The sequence below is a fragment of the Mauremys mutica genome, chromosome 8, assembly GCF_020497125.1.
Source record: "Mauremys mutica isolate MM-2020 ecotype Southern chromosome 8, ASM2049712v1, whole genome shotgun sequence".
NCBI classification, from domain to species: Eukaryota; Metazoa; Chordata; order Testudines; family Geoemydidae; genus Mauremys; species Mauremys mutica.
Genome location: NC_059079.1, coordinates 97,449,125 through 97,472,648, shown reverse-complemented (window position 1 = coordinate 97,472,648; position 23,524 = coordinate 97,449,125). Strand labels below are relative to the sequence as shown.

General features: G+C 37.7%; 1 protein-coding gene across 1 annotated transcript in view; it reads right to left on the bottom strand.

Annotated features, from left to right (window-relative positions):
- Positions 1 to 371: 371 nt before the first annotated feature.
- RAPGEF6 (Rap guanine nucleotide exchange factor 6) overlaps positions 372 to 23,524 on the bottom strand; it is a 235,841-nt gene continuing 212,688 nt past the window's right edge. Inside the window, exons 26-31 of the mRNA XM_045026507.1 lie at positions 22,420 to 22,548; positions 20,544 to 20,657; positions 14,167 to 14,395; positions 10,322 to 10,833; positions 6,434 to 6,745; positions 372 to 4,634 (exon numbers count right to left, since the gene is read on the bottom strand). Of these exons, the coding sequence (XP_044882442.1) occupies positions 4,609 to 4,634; positions 6,434 to 6,745; positions 10,322 to 10,833; positions 14,167 to 14,395; positions 20,544 to 20,657; positions 22,420 to 22,548 (1,322 nt within the window). The 3' untranslated portion in view covers positions 372 to 4,608. The remainder of the gene's footprint in view (positions 4,635 to 6,433; positions 6,746 to 10,321; positions 10,834 to 14,166; positions 14,396 to 20,543; positions 20,658 to 22,419; positions 22,549 to 23,524) is intronic.

The window sequence follows — 23,524 nt, the reverse complement described above, 5'->3', positions numbered from 1 at the left end:
GTGGAGGAGGGGAGAAGTCATGCAGCAGAACAGCAACGAGCTCTGTGTTTCAGTCTCAGTCACTCTGCCTGCAGACCCAAGGTTAAGCATTTTGTCAAGAAAATCTGATCAACACTGAAGGTGCTAAATTCCTCCATCCCTCCCCGACCAGGCTCCCATTGCTCTATCCAATTTTTATTCCTATTTAAAACTCACTTAATTGCTGTTCCTCACCAGGGCTGAAGGTGGTGCCACAGACAACAAAATGCCACTTCTGACTGCACACTTTGCATATCCCTAGGACTGAACTCTGTCTCAGTGGAATCCTCTGCTTGGTTACACACTTTTATCATCAAAGAAGGTCAGCTTAAAAACAATGAATGTATGTAGATTGTTTATTGATTCCAACATATTAGTAGATTGGATAATAAACAGTACTTTTAAACATTCTCTTAACCAAAAATATAACAAATATTTACAATCACTCAGTAAAAATACAAAAAGCATACAGAGGCACTGTCTTTCTAAAAGACATAAGTGTAAGAGGTATCAAAAAATAGGAGACACATTGCTTGTTACAGAATACTTTACAATCACTGACTTGTGCAGTACAATTGCTATTGGAATATCATTACATCTGTGCAGTTTTTGCCAATATGCTCATATATTTAGAATTGTATTAATACCAAGCAAAACTGCATTCCAGGTATAGAAAAATAAAGATAAAACAAAAAAGCACAACATAAGCTAAAGCTGACTTGGGAATTCAAGATGGGTTTTTCTCCCATTTTTAAATACAATGTATAAAGCTTTTCTAAAGAGAGAGTATCCCTTTTTTCTAATCTGTTTTTCTGAAGGCAGTCGTAAGTATATCTTTTTTAAAAAACTAATTCTAATATTTATATAAAAGCTTAAAATGACATATATTTGCATTGTTGTCTGCAACCACGTGATCTGAGAGAGAAAGAATGAAGACAGACTTTTCAGATTTATCTTTTGCAAGAGAATTATTGATAGAACGTGCAAAGGTTGTTTCCTATAGACTCAACCTTGGAAGTGCTGGCCAACCTCCATCTCCCACTGACTTTAATGGGCAAAGATGACACTCGGCACATCACATAATCATGACCTGTAAGAATTAGAAGGAAGCTATGAATCTCACCCTGCAATCATCTCCCACACAAGAAGCCTCACTGGACCCAATGACTCTACTCAGTGAGTTTGGATTAAGCACGAGTAAGAAAAGGCCTCATATTCCCACTCGGGTAATGATTGCTGATCATTCAACTCCTCTTATTGTCCAACACTTAAAGGAAGCATATTGCAAATATTTGAAGGAATTCCCCTCTAGTTTACTGAATTGTATTTATGGGACAGGCAAACTAATATAACAGAAGCTCAGTTGTCTAATTTCATTATGTGGAGGCCAGTTAAGCTAAAGGTCCTACGATTGGTTGGAAGGTTCTTTCCGAATGATTTGGAAGGTTGAGATTTTAATAGCACAAGGAAATATCACAATGCAGGCAAAAAAATCAAATTGGTTTTAATCAAATCAAATCCTTCACTCATCACTTATGAGCAAACAAACAATTAGTGAAAGAGCAAGCAACAAAATGTAAATGCAGGAAGAATATTAGTGGGGACATGAATTGCTCAGCAGAAGTTAGGGCTGTGTAAGAGAAAGAAATCAAAAGGGATGGAGTGCTGTACAGGTAAGTCAGCTCACATTTTTTAGTTCCATGAGATACCACTTACATGAAACGTAAAACCCGAATTAAGCAGTCTTAATTCACAATTTTCAAAGCTGAAAAAAGGGATAATGTCTCTTCAAATCTATACAAGACACACTACATTTGGCTATTGTCCCCGATCAATGTGATCAGTTGAATTAAAAACCAAATGAAGTCACAGCAAGGACAAGCAGAGGCAAGCCACACTGTCCAAGAAGAAGCAGAAAAAGTAGCTCATTTATCAATAGTTTATGCATGATTTATTTACACTAGTTGTACTGTCTAATAGGAAAATATGATTAGCAAGACTTTTACCCACTTTTAAAAACAATGTCCTGAAAAGTACTGCTGAACAGATTGATGATGTTGATGTGCAAACACCAAGTTTAAATGGGTAATCAATATCAAATGGCTGGCTTAATGGATACCAGATGAGGGCCCCAATCCAGCTCCCATGGGAGTCATTGGGAGTTTTCCCACTGACATCAGTGGAAGCAGTATCAGACCCTTAGATAGAAAGGAGGTCACCTCAAGAACAAAGACTTAATCCTTTACCTTTGTTCAACAGGCTGAAATAAACTACAAATCAATATCTGAGGTCACTGAAACCTTAGGACTTAATTTATCTGGCACAAAACACATGATTTTCTGATTAAAATGGTAAGCCTATTGTGCACGCCGCTTAGAAGCTAACAAACAATTACAGTTTACTGTGGGATTACTAGAATTTGCAATTTATATCTTGCAAGACATCATTTTAAAGATTAAGTTAACATTATATATGCTGAAAGTAATCATTTTGCCCTAGACCATTTTGACACTTACATTAATCTTGATTCATTAAGGCCTACACAAGTTCATTGTAAATATTAAGGCCTTGATGAAGAAGAAAGTATCCTTTAAGAAACAGCTAATCTGTTTTTAAATATGATTTTTCAGCTATTTACTCCTCAGATGTTCATACCAAAAAAATCTAACATATAGTCAATCAACTAATTACGAATTAGGCAGCCTCTCCCCACATTACTGCTCTTGACTGATTTAGGACTTCAGGATACAAGGATCAAAACAGGGTACATTCCAGCCACAGGATAATATTAAATCTGGCACACACATGAACACAAGCAAAAGTTTGATCGAACACATTCTCATGTTTGTCAACATCAGCCCCAAGTAGATATGGGTGATGCACATCAAAGGCTTTGGGTTTTTTTTGGTACTTGTGTCTTTTTCAGAAAATGCTGCATTTGCCCTACACCAGGAAAAAAAAATAGGAGAAATTTTAAAACTCCTCATAACGTAATATATAAATTCTTTGAGGCACCTGTAAAATGACAAACATCTAGCTAACTTAGTCTGTAAACATCCCCATTAAGATTTACAAGTAAAATGTAAAAGTTATAATATTATATTTGATTGGGTTATCCTGTGCTAGAACACGAAAGAAAATGCAGGTATTTCCAGTTTTACCCCATGTGCTCTGGTTGGCTAAGTAAAATTAAAGCAAGCAACTTTGCTTACCCTAATTGTACAAAAAGAACATGAACCCTGGCTCCATCCAAGTAAAAACCCCCACTGATTACAACTAGGCCAGGATTTCACTCTAAAACTTGAAACATTCTAATCTAATTCATTGGATGAATGCGGTAGGTTTTCAGAATCACAATACTATATTGTACTATATCTCAAATGTTCACTTTCACAAATATTATTCCATAATGGCTTGTGTTGATATAAAATTTGTATTTATTTACTGTATTATGTGCAATGGCCTATGGTTAAAATGCTATATTAATACATTTTCTATCTACTCCATAATGGGAGTGGTAACAATTTTCCTTTTAAATAATTCCAGTACCTAAAATATTTGAATTTTGGTACAAGTAGAAAAAAAATATAGGATGATCACAGAACCCACAGAGCACTAATTTTACTTTCTATTGCTAACAATGTGATTTACATGCTGCACCATGCAGTGCAAAATTTGTTTACAGTCCTACTTGGGAAGTTTTGAACATACCAAATAATTTCACAGGAACTACAGCCTCCATGTTTCAAACCTTTAATTTGGGGGAATGTGGGAGAAGAACTCCAGTTATTTTCCCAGCAGGCTGATAATTAAAGACATATTTTTCAGGGTTTTCTAGAACAGGACCAAGAGATGGCAGTGTTTCATTGCTGTATGCACATTAATTTCCAAATCCTTTATTCCATTTACATTAAGTACACACCCAAAATCCGTGTATTTCTAAAGGAGTTGTTAGGCCCGTTACCGGTCTGTTTCAATAGCACAAAGAATATTGACATGTATTTAAGCTAGTACCCATTTTCTTTGCCAGTGTTCACACTAGCCATCCAGAGCACTCCCAGTAAAAATAAAAGAAAACCCTCCATAAACTCCAAATAAATAAATTACTTTTTCAGATACTGCCGCAGTGTCCCCAATTTTGCTTAAGTATGTAAAATAACATTCTTAATTTTAGAATTATAATGGTCATGTGGAAAATATATATCACAGAAATCTACCAAAGGATTATAAGGTATTATATAGAAGAATGCTTCCAAGTTTCAAGTGGTTCTTGACAATTGGTGGTCCCAAAGTACTAAGACTGGTCCTTCTCATCATACTGATTTCAGTCCTCAGGTAGTCTGTACTCCTTGGAAACTGGTATTTATATCACAGGCATAAATAGTTTTCTTAGGCTGTGGTAGCTGACTGTGGTAGAGTGAAGTAAGTTAGAGAGATTTATGATCCAGCCAGGTTCATATTGTCCACGACTGAGGCAAATACAACTTTTGAGGTTAGTAGCAGCAAGTTGTCAGCATTAGCTAACAATCATATGGTTCATATTCCCACGTCCCCTGTGATTTGAAGTGGTTTTCATAGATAGCCCAATGGTTAGACTGCCGATACTTGTTCATCTTCTGTAAAACAAGAAAAACATTGTAAATTGTTACATCAGACATCTTCCATGAACATACAGTACATTATTCGATATGTTGACCAAACCCCACTGTTTACTTCTAGTGATTCTGTGGAGATTGTACTACCATGTAATGCTTTCAGAATCTAATGATCAGAATGAAATAAATAGCCTTATTCAAAAAGTTCCTCTACCATCCTACATGTTTCTTAGCCATTTGATGAAGATACATGGAAAAACAGATGAAATTGTGTATTCTCAAAATATTACTTTGAATGCACTGGAAAATGCATTCCAGTGACTCCAAACCATGCAGAATGGGACAGGGAAGGAGCAAGCAAATTTATGACATGATAAAAGTTATCCAAGCATTTTAAAACTAAAGAGGAAAAATATCTAGAATTGTACAATAAGTTTCATTGCAAACATTTGGAATAAAATGTTGCTTGGCCTCTTTGTATCATTTTTTTATCTCATAGCTCATGAGTTGGAATCATGGTATACAAGGGTAATATACACTACAGAATGATCTAATATCATGCAATGCAAAAATAGGATTGCCTTATATCACAAAGGCTTTGACTCTAAATGTATGTTGGAAATTCAAGCAAGTCAGTACTATGTTCTAATTCAAAAGCTTCAGTTCATTGACAGTGGGGGAAAGGATCGGTAATACTAATGCATAACACATTGGGAGATTGAAAGAATAGCACCAATACATTAGTATGGAGTGATCTTTTACAAATACAGGAACAGCTTTCTGAAGCATAATACTTGACATATATATTGTTGAAAGCAGCAAGGATTATTTATGGCAGTATTGACAGTCACTTCAAACAAGGAGGTAGAAGAATTTAGGTTAAGAAGGCACTGTCAGATCAAGTTTGGCCCAAATTTCAGATTTCGTAAAAACAAACTTTTACAAAATCTAAGAGCAACAAAAAAGTTTTCATTAATTTATCTTGTTCCAAAAATGCTTTAAAACATTCTCTTGCAACATTTGCACATGACAACTGCAATGTAAACCAACCAGAAATGGAAGAAAAACCAAAAGTGGATCAACCTTGTTTCTACTGTCCAGATTGAGAGAAATGCAAAGAAGTGAATCATAATTAGGATTTCAAATATTCCACAAGAATTAATAATCCAAGATGGTATTTTTTTAAATATAATTTTTAACCTGACAGTGTCCTTTTAAGGCATCAGAATTGCTCAAATAAAAGATATAGAATTGAAGGGGAAGATAGCACTGTATAGGATCTAGCTCAGGGGTTCTCAAACTTCATTGCTCCGCGACCTTCTTCTGACAACAAAAATTACTACATGACCGCAGGAGGGGGAACCAAAGCCTGAACCCACCCGAGCCCCTCCACCCTGGGTGGGGAGGCCAAAGCTGAAACCCAAGGGCTTCAGCCCCCGGTGAAGGGCCTGTAACCCGAGCCCCATTGCCCAGGGCTGAAGTCCTTGGGCTTTGGCTTCAGCCCCGGCGACTCCATTAGAACAGGGTCATGACCAACTTTGGGGTCCCGACCCACAGTTTGAGAACCCCTGATCAAGAGTATCTTAATTACACTTTTGTAGATCTCACACATTTTGATAAAGAACCCATTTAGTGACGTGCTTTTTGAAACACAAAGGCACACTTAATTTGAACATATACATTTTCTTTAAAAATAGTTTAGATCTCAAAGAATTACTGAGAACAACTCAAGAACATCATTTTGAGGTAACACTTAGCACAGTACTGAGACTTGATTTACATAGCAGTTCATTTAACATCTATCAAGTTAGTTAACATACCATCCTCTTCACTATCTGCGTCAGTCATATCTGCTAGTTTAGGATGGGACGGTTGCCGTTTATGCCATTGAGGCATCTTCGATGAAATACAGGCCACTGGTTCACTACTGAGAGAAGCTGATGAAAGTCTAGAGAGGTCACTATGTAGCATCTTTGACCTCTGCACTGCCACACTATAGTCTGGAGGCTTTAAGTGTGGGTGATGGGGTGATCCTTCCTTTATGTCCGCTAAAGAAATCCCCATATATCCTGGAGGGGTGGGCGGAGGCTCCCTATACCTATCGTCCTTCTTAGGTGAGGTGACACAGTACACTGGTACAAGAAATAAGCAATGGAAATGTTAATGAAGAAAACAAAGGAAACAAAACATTAAAAAAAACTGAAGTGTTACAATGACAAAACAGAAACCGATAACAAAAGGCAAATGCAGAAACACTGGTTATAACAGCAGCAGCAGATTTTTATGCTTTTAACTTACACTTTATATTTATTTTGAAAAGTTAGTGTAATAGCAAAATGACTGAACTCATATGGTGAAAAGCCTTTTGAAGTTCAATTGAACTATGGTCTCATGTTATTTAAATGCATTGAAATACTCCGATTACAATTACAGTCGTTATAATACTCTGCACTTCTATAGCAACATCCATCACAGGATTTCACAGCGCTCTACAAATATTAATGCAATTATCCTTGCAGTAATCCTGGGAGGTAAATATTCTCCACCTCCATTCTTCAGGCTGGGAAACTGAAATACAAGAGAGGTTAACTGATTTGCCCAGGATCACAATTAGTTTGTGGTGGAGTCAGGCATAGAAAGCAGACCTCTTGACTGCCAGCCCTGTTCATGAACCAAAAGAGAAGTTCTTTAAACAACTGACTTTATTGCAACAAGATTCTACTACACTTGGGCCTGGTCTACACTAAGAAGGGGGGTCAAACTAGGGTACGCAAATTCAGCTACGTGAATAGTGTAGCTGAATTCGAAGTACCCTAGTGCGAACTACTCACCCGTCCAGACACCGCGGGATCGAAGTCCGCGGCTCCAAGGTCGACTCCGCCACCACCGTTTGCAGTGGTGGAGTTCCGGAGTCGACCGGAGCGTGCGGGGAGTTCGAACTATCGCGTCTAGATTAGACGCGATAGTTCGAACTCCGAGAAGTCGAACTCTCCGCGTCGACCCGGCAGGAAAATGTAGACTAGCCCTTGGTGATATGCAGTATGACACTAGTACATATTCTACACTTATCTATGCTGCAGGAAGAAATCAAAAGCTCTGTATGAAGCTCTCACTAAGAAGACAGATTGTACATAATATTTTTGGCTTCACAAACATCCCATGGAAAGTTCCACAGGCTGACTGTGCGTTCTGTGAAGAAGTACAGTAATTCTTTTTGTTTGTTTTAAACCTGCTGCCTCTTAATTTCATTGGGTGACTCCTAGGTTCTGTGAAGTATGTCGACTAACTCAAGGGTTATAAATAAAATGGCTCTTATCTTTCACAAAATCAGTATCAAACAGGCCTTAAAATTTTACTTGAAAAAGATCAGTGATATGGCTGTGGGAATAGCACTGTGTGGGAATCAGGGACCAATTCACGAATTTCAAGAGGAAAGAGGATGTCTTAGATGCAGCAAACATCTCCTGCAGCAAATGGTCTTCAAGCACCTCAAGAGAAATGCCACCAACCAATTAATGAGTTGGGCTCTCTGGCTCCAAAGGAACAGGAAGTCCCAACCAGCCATCCTCACTTGCGTGAATGGTGGCTATTAAACAGATAAAAAGGAAAGCGAATATCCCTACAGCAAGTGCAAGGTGTGAACATCCCCCTCATTTAAGGGAAAAAAAAGTACAAACTATCAGATATCTGGCATGTTTTACTCAGATATTTGTAAAGCGCTCTGAAGAAGAAACATTTGAATGCAAAATATTATTACTGTTACTTTAATTTTCTTATTTATTGTATTCCCAAAGGTGCCTCTATCTATGAATATTGACTGTGAGAGAGTGCCATCCACTGGTAGAGTTGGATGTAGCACCAATACTGGCATCCACACCGTTACATCTCCATTATTCTTGTAACTTCTCACAATATAAATCACTTAGAAACCAGGACACTAAGATACCACGTAAGAAAAGGTTCAATACCCCCACTCTCATTCTGCATGTAAAACAATCCTATTAATGAGCATTTTAAAAGCACATGAGTTCCTTGTGTGAAAAGTGTTTACAGACACTGACTGTTTAATGGCTTTTCATGAGAAATTAAGTACGAGTTCTACTGACTCGATCCTTTGTCTTAAGAGACTCCCTTATTCTGTCCTGTTCCCACTGAGATCTTCTCTTCTTTCAAAAGTCTCATCTCAAACCATCTTCCCACCTCAGAACAGACTAAACAAATGGTGAACTAAAACTAGAATATCTTTGATGTGATGTATATGATGAACTGTGGATGAAGGGTTTTCAAAATTAAACATCTACTTGTGACCCAAGATCCACATCCACCTATTTTTCCTCTTCACTGAATAGGATGCAGTGCACGTTCTGTTGAACTATGTTGCTGAATGCTTCTTAACAATGAATACATACAGTTCAGCAACATGGCTGCATGCAAGGAAAAGTGTGCGATGCGGTACATAAACAGAGTTGGAAACCAGAGAAAGGAGTAAGACATAGGGTGACCAGATGTCCCGATTTTATAGGGACAGTCCTGATTTTTGGGTCTTTTTCTTATATAGACTCCTATTAACACCCCCCCCCCCGTCCCGATTTTTCACATTTGCTGTCTGGTCACCCTAATAAGAGATAAACAAAACTGCATTGAGTGGCTCACATGCCAGAATGTCAGAGCTGATGAAGAGTGCACTAGTAGTTAGGATATGTTACTAGGCTAGGGCAGGGTGTGTATGCATGTGCTGGAAAGAAATGCATACAAAGTACATTGGAGGGGGGTTGCAAAAACTCTCTTAGACAAGCTTACTTTTTCCACAGAGCCAGAAAAAGAGAAGGTCTCCACCCTATATGTGACATAAGGATAAGTCTGCTCAGGCAATTACTCTATGATGATAAAGTAAGTCTCTCCAGCAAACTGCTCAGGAATTAAATTGGGTTTCAGTTTCACCCCCTAACTTCAGCAATTTTTTAGAAAGTTTTACTCCATGTTTAATCTTGTTTGCTACCCAACTCCTTTAGTCTTGGTTGTTTGGCAACCCTACTCACTAAGTCACTGAAAGAGCATGTGCACATTAATAAAATATGCCTTTGGAAGACATATTTTATGTGAGGAGAAGGAGTGCTTTTCTCCAGTAGTATGCAAACGTCAGTTGGCTAAGCAATCTAACAGCAGGCAGTGCAACGTGATGCTATGAAGGGAATCTGCATAGCTTCTGTGCTCCCTGTGGCAGAAGTGTTATGGACACAGTGTGCTCAGTCTCTTTGCATCACTAGTCAACCTCCTCCCTTACTGGTTGCTGGAAGGAGCAGTGTCAGTGGATTCTCACGGGAGGCAGAGGAAAATGTGCAGCAATAAGGGTTGTGTGGGATAGAAGCAAAAGAGGGGGTTAAAAAAGGTGATCCCAAAAGGAAATAAAGGAACACTGAGAGCATATGCAGAAATGCCTGACACTTCCCTGAACATGGGCCTCCTGCATTTCCATACGCTGTAAGGAAGCATGTTGTTTTATTCTTTTAATTTTCCTAGTTCCAAAAAAAAAAAAAAAATTTGGTTTGAAAACACATTGTCTGGGTACTACTTTGATTAAAGCCACATGTAAAACTGGATTTAATATGCAACCCAGCCCCCAGATCTGCTGATGTAATTTCTTAACAACTTAATATTAAAATGCAAAACAGATGTGGAAGCTTCCATAGGTTTTTGGCATGGCTTACCTATCAGGCCTTTTTCTGTACTTGAAGTAACAGTTTTATAATTTGCATCAGTGGCTGGCTTAGAGTCCAAAACCTCAGTCTGCTCCGCTGTAGGGTGCTCCAGCCCTCTCCGTTTAATTGTCCCATAGTTTGTTTCATACGTGTCTGACAGAGAGCTTGAGGAGGCCCAGCTTTGCCGAGACTGATCACGTTCCGTGCTGGCTTTTGACTGTCGGTTATTTTTGGAAAAGGCTTCAGAATTCAAATAAGTCTCTTCAGAGCAACAGTTTGTGGGTTCTACTTCAGCAATGGGTCCATCTAGATGAGTGTGGCGGTAAGCATTCAAGAGATCCCAACTTTTCTGGTTTTGGATATTCTGAAAGTTATCATGAGAACTACTTGAACATGAAGTCCAGCTTCCACGGCCACTGTCTGCAGCTTCTATTGTGATATGTTCATGGGAGATCTCCTCATTACTCATGGAAGATGTGACAGCCATCCCTCTGATTATAGCAGGTCTAGTTAGTGACCAACTAAATTTGAAGACAAAATAAATTAGGAAGATAAAACACTGGTTTGCAGAGAAATAACTAGGACTGTCAAGCAATTAAAAAAAATTATTTGTGCGATTAAATGCACTGTTAAACAAAAAATACCATTTATTTAAATATTTTTGGATGTTTTCTACATTTTCAAATATATTGATTTCAATTACAACACAGAATAAAAGTGTACAGTGCTCACTTTATATTTATTTTATACGTATTTGCACTGTAAAAAAACAAAAGGAACAGTATTTTTCAGTTCACCTAATATAAGTACTATAGTAGTGCAATCTCTTTATCATGAAGGTTGAACTTCCAAATGTAGCATTATGTACAAAAAAAACCTGTATTCAAAAATAAAAAGGTAAAATTTTAGAGCCTGCAAGTCCACTCAGTCCTATTACTTCTTCAGCCAATCACTCAGACAAACAAGTTTGTTTACATTTGCAGGAGATAATGCTGCCTGCTTCTTGTTTAAAATGTCACCTGAAAATGAGAACAGGCGTTCGCATGGCACTGTTGTAGCCAGCATCTCAAGATATTTACGTGCCAGATGCGCTAAAGGTTCATATGTCCCTTCATGCTTTAACCACTATTCCAGGGACATGCGTCCATGCTGATGATAGGTTCTGCTCAATAACAACCCAAAACAGTGAGGACTGACACATGTTCATTTTCATTAACTGAGTCAGATGCCACCATCTGGTGGAATCTCCATCCTTAGAAGTTAAGGCCCAGCTTGACAAAGCCTTGGCTGGGATGGTTTAGTTGGTGTTGGTCCTGCTTTGAGCAGGGGATTGGACTAGATGGCCTCCTGAGGTCTCTTCCAAACCTAATATTATTCTATTCTATGATTCAACAGAAGATTGTTTTCTTTTTTGGTGAGTTGGATTCTGGAGTTTCCGCACTGGAGTGTTGCTCTTTTACGACTTCCGAAAGCACGTCCAACACCATCTCTCTCAGATTTTGGAAGGCACTTCAGATTCTTAAACCTTGGGTTGAGTGCTGTAGCTATCTTTAGAAATCTCACATTGGTACCTTCTTTGCGTTTTGTCAAATCTGCAGTGAAAGTGTTCTTAAAATGAACATGTGCTGGGTCATCATCCGAGACTGCTAGAACATGAAATATATGGCAGAATGCGGGTAAAACAGAGCAGGGGATATACAATTCTCCCCTAAAGAGTTCAGTCACAAATTTAATTAATGGATTATTTTTTTAACGAGTGTCATCAGCATTCCTCTGAAATGGTGGCCGAAGCATGAGGGGGCATATGAATGTTTAGCATATCTGACATGTAAATACCTTGTAATGTAGGCTACAAAAGTGCCATGCAAATGAATGGTCTCACTTTCTGATGACATTGTAAATAAGAAGAGGGCAGCATTATCTCCTGTAAATGTAAACAAACTTGTTTGTCTTAGCAATTGGCTGAATAAGAAGTAGGACTGAGTGGATTTTAGGCTCTAAAGTTTTACAGTGTTGTGTTTTGTGTTTTTGAGTGCAGTTATATAACAAAAAAAATTCTAAATTTGTAAGTTACACTTTCATGACAAAGAGAGTGCACTACCATACTTGTATGACGTGAACTGAAAAATAAAATTTCTTGTTTTATCATTTTTACAGTGCAAATATTTGTCATAAAAATAATATACACTTTGTATTCTGTATTGTAATTGAAAGCAATATATATGAAAATGTAGAAAAACATCCAAAATATTTTATAAATTTCACTTGGTATTTTATTGTTTAACAGTGCGATTAAATCTGTGATTAATTTTTTTGAATTAATCACGTGAGTTAACTGCGATTGACAGCCCTAAAAATAACATTTAAACCCCAAAGTAAAAATACGTACAAATAAAATAAAAAATAAAATGCATCTTCCATAAACAAAACCAGATTTTTTTATGTTGCAGAAATGCAGAAAAAAACCCACATATTGAAATTGATCTGTTACAGACATTTGTTTGTACGCAGTGACTACAACAGAAGTTATATAAGATAAAAGTATTGCAAGGCTGTAGATCCCTAATGTGTGTGATAAAGTTGGAAAATGGCTACATTATTTCTCATGAATATTATGTGTGACTTGGTTTCCCTGCTCAATTTTGTATTGCTATCTTCTTGAACTCAACTCAGACTGCAGCTAGGAGTTGACCTAGACAAGAAACAAAACAAGAATTGAGCCCACATCTATATGTACAGTGCTGAAGTGGTGCAGCTGCACCGGTGCAGCTACGCTTCTGCAGTGTGTCTGGTGAAGATGCTCTATGCTGACGGGGGAGAACTCTCCCATTGGCATAATAAAACCACCTCTGTGAAGGTCAGAAGCGATGTCGGCGGGAGAAGCTCTCCCACCGACATAGTGCTGTGCACACAAGTGCTTATGTCGGTGTAACTTATGTTGCTCAGGGATGGTGGAATATTCAGATCCTGGAGCAACATAAGTTTTGCTGACATAAGCTGTAGTGTAGACATAGTTTCAGACAGTTTCAGGTGCAAACCTTCAGAGCAGCTAAGAAATCAGTTAGACCATTACTGGGAGATGCTACTTCGAGGCACTGGGAAAAAAAACCCTGTTAACTTTGCTAAAGGCTGAGATCCTAAAAAAAATAAAAAAGACACCGAATGGTTTAAAAGATGCCCCTGGCAGAATCTCTCTCCCTGAATAAAATACATTGTGGTTGAAAAGACAGCATTTGATCCCAAGAGGTACTGAGCCACTTGATTTCAATAGAAGTTGTCAAGGCCCAGCACATCACAGGATCAAGCTCAACATTTTTAGATATACATGGCATCTTTGAATGAGCTACTGGTGGCAGCCATCTTACTAAGAAGGCAACAAAATGTCTGGTATGGGAACCTTAGAAGGCAAAAGATGATTAACTAGTTTCTAATCAGCCCCAACAATCATAAAAACAACTTACAAAATGTTTGGGTTACATATTAAACATTAAAGTATTGATGTGACTGGTATTACTGATTACCAGCGATAACTGCTAGCATGCTGTTCTCATTCAGCTACCTTCCTCAACACTGTACAGGAGGGAATTTGTTAAATATCATTCAAGCTCTCAGTGTATTTGCATTTTCCTGCAAGAGACATTTATCCAAAACCTGCTGATGCAGAGAAGCTCTTGTCTGTCTAAATTATACTGCAAACTCCTTGTGCGAAAATGTCTTCCCCTACGTTTTAAAGCAGCTAGCACATTGATTGCTGTCAACAAGTTAATAATAATAATTACAGCATGACCCTTAACTGTGTCTTGACTAAAGTGTTTCATCAGTCAGCCAAGTACCACAGCACAAACACTTCTCACCCAGTGCTAGGCTGGCTATACTCAGCCGATGGTTGAGGAACTTCTTTTCTTTCTACTCCTCCTGCTGAATCCATCACAATAAGAGACTGAGGCAAACATCTCTCATCCTGTAGGGCTGCAGACATTGAGTCGGCAGAGCAGTTACTCACGATGCTGGATCGCGATGAGATCTCACTGTGGCTGGAGTCTGAGAAGTTATCAGATTTAGTGGATGGTATGAGGGCATAGCCTAAATGAGATAAGACATGCAGGAAATAGGAAAAAACATCAAAAAGAAAAGGTGAAGTCTATTTATTCACCACATTAAAGCACTAAAAATATTTCGATGAGGCTATTCAGAAAGATCCTTCTCCCTCATGCCTATTTCTCTGTAGGTTTTATGCCACTACCCTTCATAACAGGAATCAGGATTTATCAGTACAACATGCAAATACCCAAATCAGCTGGTACTTACAGCCAAGACCCACTTAAACCAAGAGGTTAACTTCACATTACATATAATCATGGGGCAATTTGCTGCCGTTGCTGAATACCAGGTTGTTGTGCCAGGTTAGTTCAATGCTACAACCACTCAGCCACAAGTGTAGAACAACCTTAACTAGTGAAACAATGTATTTTCCCCAATCTTCCTGTACCATCTACTGTGCGTGAAATTCAACAGAAAATGAGGAGTGTCTCCACTGCAAGCAAAGGCATGTCTGTAGCACAGCTTTAATCTAGCTAGTATAGGCAATAATAGTAGTTTAGACATAAGAACATGGTTCACAAAACACCAGATGTGGTGGCAGGCTTCAGAACGGGCTAGCAACCAGAGTACATGTTAAATTAAAGCTAGCACAGGTATGCCTACCCATTAGAAATCATGCCCCCACTTGAAAGTGTAGACGTGTGGTGTAATGAGGGTATGCTGATCATTGCCAAACTTTACAAACACTGAAGGATAAGACATATGCTCCATCTCACTTTTCTTATTTACCTCATTATGAATCAAGAAACTCAAGTGGGCAGCTCACAAGTATGGGAGGTAGAAATTTTACAGCAGCTGGACCTGCACTGAGTAAAGCACTCCCACGGTAAGCTCACCACTTTCAGAACAAAATGTACAACTTATTTTTTTCTACTTGGGACACTATTAACATGTTCTTTTTTCCTCTCTCTCTCTCACATACATAAACAATACAACCCCCATAAACCAACCAAGTCTTTTCTTCTACAGCCTGGGAGGGAAAAGAAAAGATTAATAGTTCTGGGGGAGATTTTTTTTTGGTAAGGTTTTCACCTCCCCCCCTGACCCCATATGTCTATTCTGTCAACTTCTTGTATCCTGTTGGACACCTAAACCACCAGCTCTCTGGGGCAGGGACTGTCCTCTGTTATTTGTCTGTGCAGCACCTAGAACAATGATGCCCTGAGACTTGATTCGGGTTCCTAGATGCTACTCTAATACAAACAAATTTAAAGAATAGTAACCAAAGTAAGTGTAATCAGAAATCATTATATTTCTTTTCCAGCTAATTTTGTTTGTTGTTTGTAGATTTTAATTCTACCTCAGGCCTTGATAAGTTAGGAGGAATATTCACAGCTGCATTCAGTGCAGGAATCTAATTCATTACCCACTCTGCACTGCTGCAGAAGCCAAGTGGCAGCATGGAAGGCTGTCAAGTTAGAAATCCCATATGATTTAAGGACCACCAAACTGCTCTTTTCAAGAGGCAACAGAACACTCCTTTCTTGTCAAATGTGATTGGACTTCAAACAAGTTTAACCCTAATCTTTCACCTCTTATCATTGGCAATCCTGACTCTGGATGCTACATGAAAAATATAAATATAAAAACCCGTGTCAAGCAGCTAAGATGCTGCCTTGTATTTTAATACAAGGGTTGCTACAGTTACAAATGTTTTTTCATGTGATTTTATACAGTAACTGAAAGTCAGGTCTACCAGTTCAGTGCCAGAGTATTGTTATCATAGAATATTAGAGTTGGAAGGGACCTCAGGAGGTCATGTAGTCCAAACCCCTGCTCAAAACAGGACCAATCCCCAGATTTTTGCCCCAGATCCCTAAATGGCCCCCTTAAAGATTGAACTCACAACCCTGAGTTTAGCAGGCCAATGCTCAAACCACTGAGCTATCCCTCCCCCTATGTGAGAAATGTGGATTAAAAAAAAATTATCCTGATCTTGGATCACAGAGACGAGGCACTTTGCTCCTCAAGACCTGTATCTGTGGGTCCCTTTTGAATCAACTAGTCTCATAAAAAAGTTTCCTGATAGTTTTAGGTGAGAGGATGTTCATGTTAATGACACTGTCAACCACAGACAGAGGGTACCAGTATAAGAGTTTAAAAAGCGCCACCATCAGAATGATTGCACATTTATGTCTGTGGTCTCCTCCATGGCAGATATTTTTTAAGTGCTTACATATGCTGAGGCTGATTTATGGGATACATAACAATATTCATCCCTAAATAGCATAGTCCAAGATGTGGTAAGAGTTGCACAAATCACCTGTAACAGCTAGATTTCAAATTAGAGCTCCTTTTTTGTTTTTAAATTTAACACGTCACCCTTTCAAAAACAGCTCAGGGAATACATCAGTTTTAGGTGAGCGGACTCTAACTTTTTAGCTTCCGAACTCTGGTGAAAACAGGGGAAATGGACATACAAATCCTTAATTTTTTACTCTAATGCTAATTTTCAGTTTAAGTTAGTGGTCCTCAAGTGCAAGTTGAATGTCATCGGTGTGTCATGGGAGCCCCATAAAGTTTTTGGCAATCAACGCTGGAAGCTGGAGTGTAGCCTAATGCTTCTCCATGGAAGTCCTTAACAAACATGCTGAGAGTAAAATGACTGGGATGGTGAGTGTTTCAATCACAGCAGGCACTACAGCTGAACTAGCATAGTGAAGGACTGCTAGTAATTCTGTATCGTTATCTGCCAGCCTGAACTGGAGTAGAAAAGGAAAATAAAGAGAAAGATTCAAAAGGGGTGTGGGGGGAAGAAGAGGGATGGATTGAGACAAATTAGGAGGAGGAAGAGGAAAGACAATAGAGTGCTCCACATCATTCCTCCCTAGCTTTGGTAACATGCATAATTTTTGCACTGAGGTTTATGTGGGCTACCAAAATTAAGAGATGGACTACCAAAAGGTGTCATTTGCCATGTTACAAAATTGTCATTTCTAGTAAATTTGTCTACCAGTGGGTTCTGGGATTGTGCTATAGCTCTAGACTCATTGAATCAGATTCAGACCTGAAGTCAATTACACCAGCTTACACCATTAGGCCTCTGTTTGCTTCCTTTATTGTAGGTAACATCTCAAACAAAAAGTTTGAACACTACCAGGAAATATGCAGAAGTTTCTTTTTCACTCTGACCAATTTTGCTGGGTTAGGTACACTGTAAAATTCAAACAAACTGAACACACTCCCTCTAGCTGGTGTTTTGTTTTTGAAAACAAGCGACAGAAAAGTCCATTACCTACCAAATAAGGACCCTGCATGCTTAGACTTCAGTTATATACATGCTATGGGTACTTGCCTGACATTTAATGACTGACACATTGTTCTTTGAGATATGTATGAGCAAAAATTAAACAAGGTACTGAAAGTACAGGATGTCTAAACAAACTTTGGTTCTGAGTGGAACTATTTCAGTTACCTTAGGTAGTAACCAACATACTCTGAAATCTATTTAAAATGAAGTAACATATGTTGCAAGCTTATTATGGTTTTGCTAGCAGCTGATATCTTATAGTAGTGATAGCGGTTTTACTGGTTGGCCTCCTGCAGCTTTTCTGTGCTTTCCCTCTAAGTACAGACAGAATGCATTTTCAATAGCATATCATTTGCAATGTCTGTCACAGTTAAATTGCTCTCTCGTTCTGAACTTAAACTCTGTTAAAAGAAAATTATGGCAATTGGTTTTCTGATCCCTCTGAGCTCTTTTTCATAATAAATTATAAGCTGCCAGTGGAAATTTGGCTGGATTGCTGAAGTTTTTTGTTTATATTAATAATTGGGTTGATGTGGTCTAAGAGTTGATTTGCAGAAAATAGTGGCCTCTTGTAACGAGTCAGGTCAGCTCTTGTTTTTCTGTCCAACTATGATAGTCTTTTTTTGGAATTAAAATAGAGGTAAATCAGAAGCAAAATTAACTAACTAATGAGCAGATCTCTCAAATCTGCTTTCTTTACCATTTTGTTTAAGATAACTGTCTCCCCTACCATTTGTGGGTCATTCTTTGATTGAGGGAAACATGCCTTAGACTAAGGCTTCTACCTTCTTTTAATATTTAGATTTTCATCCTTCTTTAGGGTTCCCACAGGGTGACTGGACAAGGTCCACTCTATTTCAAGCTAGATGTGAGCAGTGTCCCCTGCCTGCACTGAGACAGATAATGCTTACTAAGTATTAGAGTTTATATGTTCTATTGGGAGTACAAACACATACATGCGCATAAGACTTGACCCTTCATTTGATGAGAACAGTGGGACATTTGAGAACAGAGACTTCACTTAGCCTCTGTTAAGATTTCCTGGTAAATTAATCAAAGCGCTATCTAATTTCTTCACAGGAGACCATACAAAGCTTGCAGCTGATGCACTGTTCTCAGATCAAGATTCTTTCCCAGTTGTACTAGCATGAATCAACAGTTTCTCACTTTATCTTTAAGTAAAAATTTACATGGTGTACTTTTGTACTGGTAAGTGAAACATTTACTTCAGAATCAGAGAAAAATCTGAACAGACGCATCTATACGAAAGCAATTTTAGTGACATGTATGACTCAGCATGACAACTGATGCCATACATACCAAGATAACAATGATCAAATAACCTGACATTTGGAGGCAATGGCCATGCTGTATAATTCAAATATATTTACAGATTATTATTATTATTATTATTATTTTTTTTTTTTTTTACAGTTTTTGAAGCTTGGGCACGCAAGTTAAACTTTCAGACAGATACGCTCATGTTTATCAAGCTAGAGTAACTGTAACTTTAAGAGTAAATAAATGTATTTAATATTGGCATTTTAGATTAAACCTAATTTATTTACTTTTCAGTATATTAATATGCAACACCATATATTTCTAAATTTCATCTGTTTATGTCTTTCATGAATTTAAATATTTAAGTATCTATTACTTTTTCCCGCTTAATGAAAAGCCAACCTAGACAAACTTTTAAGAGAACTTTTATCCCAGATGCTGACTTCTGAAATTAAACAATTAGACCATCATAACAAACACCACCACTATAGTGGATTTTTAAAAAAAAACAAAACACTCTTCATCTAAGAATCTCAAATAACTTTACAAAAGAGTTCTTGTAGTTGTTGTGAAACAGACTTGCGCTATCTGAAAATTAAATTAATAAATAACAATGTGTCCATACACATCTACTAACTGTAAATATAATAACCTGAGCCTGGCTGGGAGTTTAGCATGGTAAAAAACAGACCAGTAGGAGAGACCATGCTTTTTAAAAAAAAAAAAAAAATTCAAAGCTGGGAATAGGAAGGGATTGATTTATATCATAATGTACATTCTTGGGCAATCAAGATTACTACCCTGTCCCCAGTAAGGAACACTGAAGTATGTCTGACAGAAACATAAGGCAGCATGATACAGCGGCTGATTTTATTAAGCAATATTTGCAGGAGTTTGCAGAAATATTGAGTATTTTTAAGTCTAAATAATATGTTAAAATTTGTAATATTTCTGTGTATTTCAAGAAACTAAAATTTACTGGGTAATGTAAATAAATCAAGATTGTATGTTTACATAGAATTTCTAACCTTAGCACTACAGTACACTAATTCAAATATTTTAAATGATTTCTAATGCCAGTCTCAGGTGAAGAACTGCCCTTTAAAAGATTAGGTGATGGGCTATTTGTTAGTAACTAAATATATATACACACACACACACACACACACACACACACTTGAACATGAACAAATGCATATGTACAATATTGATACCATTTAAATGCCTAATATAAAATGGAGAAAGTGCATCATATAGTCTTCCTCCTCTTGGGCCTCAATTGTGGACAGAACCAGACAAGTGTATTACTGTTGCCATGGCTACTTGTACTTAGGGCATCACTGTCTATGTCCTTTAGTTTTTCATTTCCTTCTGTAGCTTGAATGTGATCTGCCTCCTTTTTACTTGTAAAAGCTGGTCTCTCTCTGGAGAAACTTCTTTCCCTATATCTTCCAAATGGGGATCTCATTCTTTTCCTGTGCTTATTCTCAACTTCTGCCTTGTCTCTATCATCCTCACTTTCTTTCTTTTCACTACTGCCAGAACCATGTGTTGTTCTGCCAGTGATCTCCTGAATTTTCTTTTGTAAATAAATCCCACCTATTCCATAGCTGCGTTGCCCACTGTTCTTGTTGCTGGTTTCACTGGCAAGCGATGAGGAGGAACCAGAGAGATTCATTTGACCACAGTTATCAGACCTCTGGATGTTACCAACTACAAAGAAACACACAATGTACAAATCTTTGTAAATGACAAAATATCTGACAGCAAAATTAACATTTTGATTTTAACCTAATAAAGACTTTTTTCTTAAATCCTGCATAAAGACTCCTTCAGGTAGAGCTCAGAGAATAAAAGAGAATAAAACCTGCAATAGGAGAGCTCACTGAAGTTCAGGACCGAGATAGGATATTTCAGTCATTCGTGAAGTATATTTTGAATTTTAATTCAGTAATGAATGTTAGTACAACATACAAGATGGGATATACACTACCTTGATCAAAACAAGCTGGTACTAAAGAAACCCCCCTCAAAACAAACAAAAAAACCCCACATGATAAAAGCAAGTCAAACTAATGAAATCATCCAGAAGGAACGAAATATGATTCTCATGGAACCATATGAAAGTTAATGGAAATCACATGTTTACAGAAACATACAAGCAAAAGTAAGCCTTGAAAACCTCATCAGAATAAGAATTGGCAGCAGGATTCAATAATAAGGCCACACATACACTTTGTATATTTATGATGACAAAACAAAAACCAATGACACCCTCCTAAAAGAAACAGTGTCTTGTGGTGCCAGAAGCAAATTCTCATGAGATCTTGCCAAGCATGATCTCCTGCTGAGAAGTGTAAGATGATCAATAAATTGCCATGCACGGTTCCCAATCCAATCCAATCCCTCTTTCTCAGGGTTGTCAATAATTCAGAGACAACAGTTCAGAGTGAAGGAAGGCGGGACAAATGCCTTACACTATTCAGCAGCGACCGCTCTGGACAACTAGTAAGTGTGATGTTAACCGGCTTCCAAGGGAATCCCATCCAAATGTGACTCGTGAATATTGTGATGTAGGTCCTTCAAGGCAAAGGGTTTAAAAATAAGTGGACCCACAGAACATCATGATAGCAAGGAAAACTCAGCATACAAACACAAAAATGTAAATGGTGAGACCCAGGATTCGGCAGGATGCATTAATTATTTGCCAATACAGCTTTGTAAGTAACAAAGTTTTCACCAAGATCCTGAATTCTATCTGGCATTGCACCTGTATCTCCTGTCACAGCATATCTGCACAGTAGTTCAGCAAAAATCCAGGGTTTGGCTAAAATTATTTTTGAGGGATGGAGGAAAAAAGTATTTAATGTTTTTTGCAAGGCCAATTTTAATTAAAAAAATACATTAAAGCTAGTAAAACAAAGACTTACAGTATGGTTAGGGAAAAGATTCAAGAGGTAGAGTGTCCCAGGTATAAGATTAATTTAACAGTGTAGTGCTCAAGACATACATACATTAATTCACCAAAAGCAGTGCTCAGTCAGAGAAACTTTTGAAAATGTTATCCTAAATTACTTAGGCACCTAAATCCCATTTGTGAAAGTAATTCAGGTACTCAGGAGCCTATATCACATAGAGTGTCAATGAGACTTTGGCTCCTAAGTGCTTAACTCACTTTTGAAAACTGGACTTAAGTGCTTTTCAAAATTTTAACGAGGTCTAATTTCAGACTTAAGTCTCAAAAATGTACATACTGTAATGGGAAATTTGTGTATTGTATATTATTTTTTTACAGAAATACATTCATCCACTCTTACTAAAAACCCCCACTTATTTCTTGACATAAAGTTGCTATACGCACAGAATCACTTAAATGATAAATGAATAATAAATCCATAACAACCTTTATAGTATAACAAAATACTGAGTTCCTGAGATGGAAGCTTGAGCATAGTATGGAAGCATATACTCCTACCTTTGTGTGGAGAGCCCTGAGGAGAAGCGGGAGGACTGGAGTGCAAAGAGGATGCCATAGATATACTATCTTCTGCTTGTTTCTTACTACTTACTTCCTCAGACAAACTGAGTGACTTCTGAGGAGAACCTGTACATATGATGATGACAGAAATTTAATTTGTACTGTTCTACTTTCAAGGCAATATGTTTGATATCTGTTTTAATTATAACCAAGGGTGAAGTTGCATAATGGCTAGTGTAAAAGCATGAACAGAAAGAGACATTGGATTGTTTAAGGAGATTAGTAATGCAGTAGTGGGTTGACATTTCAAATTTAACTCAGGTCAGAAGTGGTCAAAAGATCTGCTATGTGATGATTGCTCAGTGTTCCATCTCAAATGAGTTTAGTGGCTTTCAGGTGGCAACAGGAACCATCACAATTGAAACCCTGTTAGAGAGCCTTAGCAGAAAGATTAAGGACTGAATAAGCTATGAAGCCTGAAATCTCCTCCCAATATACACTGTTATGACATGGGTAAGTGTATACAATCACTGTCCATGCTGCATCACTTCAAGAGATAAAGAACTTTGTATCCAGGGCTGTCAATCCAATATACATATAAAAGCATATAGAGAACTTAGTTGAAGCAAAACACAGAAATTGGCTTTTCCCATTCTCCACTAGTAAGTCCTGTGTACTGTAGTATATTACAGTTAAACATTCAGTTAAGTTCCTGATACATTGTTAGTGAAACACTGAACTTTTCAAACATCCAGGAGAGAAATAAGACATCTTCGCAGTTACACCATAAATTAAGCACAACTCAAATTGCACAGACACTTTAGATTAAAGCAGAATCATATGCCATTTTTAATAGAGAACACACTGAGGCCAGATTTTTAAAGGAGGAGGCCTGAGCTCTGCACAGAAAAATGCACCGCAATTGCATGTCTACGTGCCTGGGAAATTACCACTATTCCACATATAAATCAGGTTATTGTGCATGCAAATAGAAATGTAAGTGCTAAAACAGTCATCTATGTGCACAAAAGAGGTGATTACATGCCAACCATTAAAATTTTAGCCTCATATTTATTTGAAAATTAAAATTCAGTATTTGTGC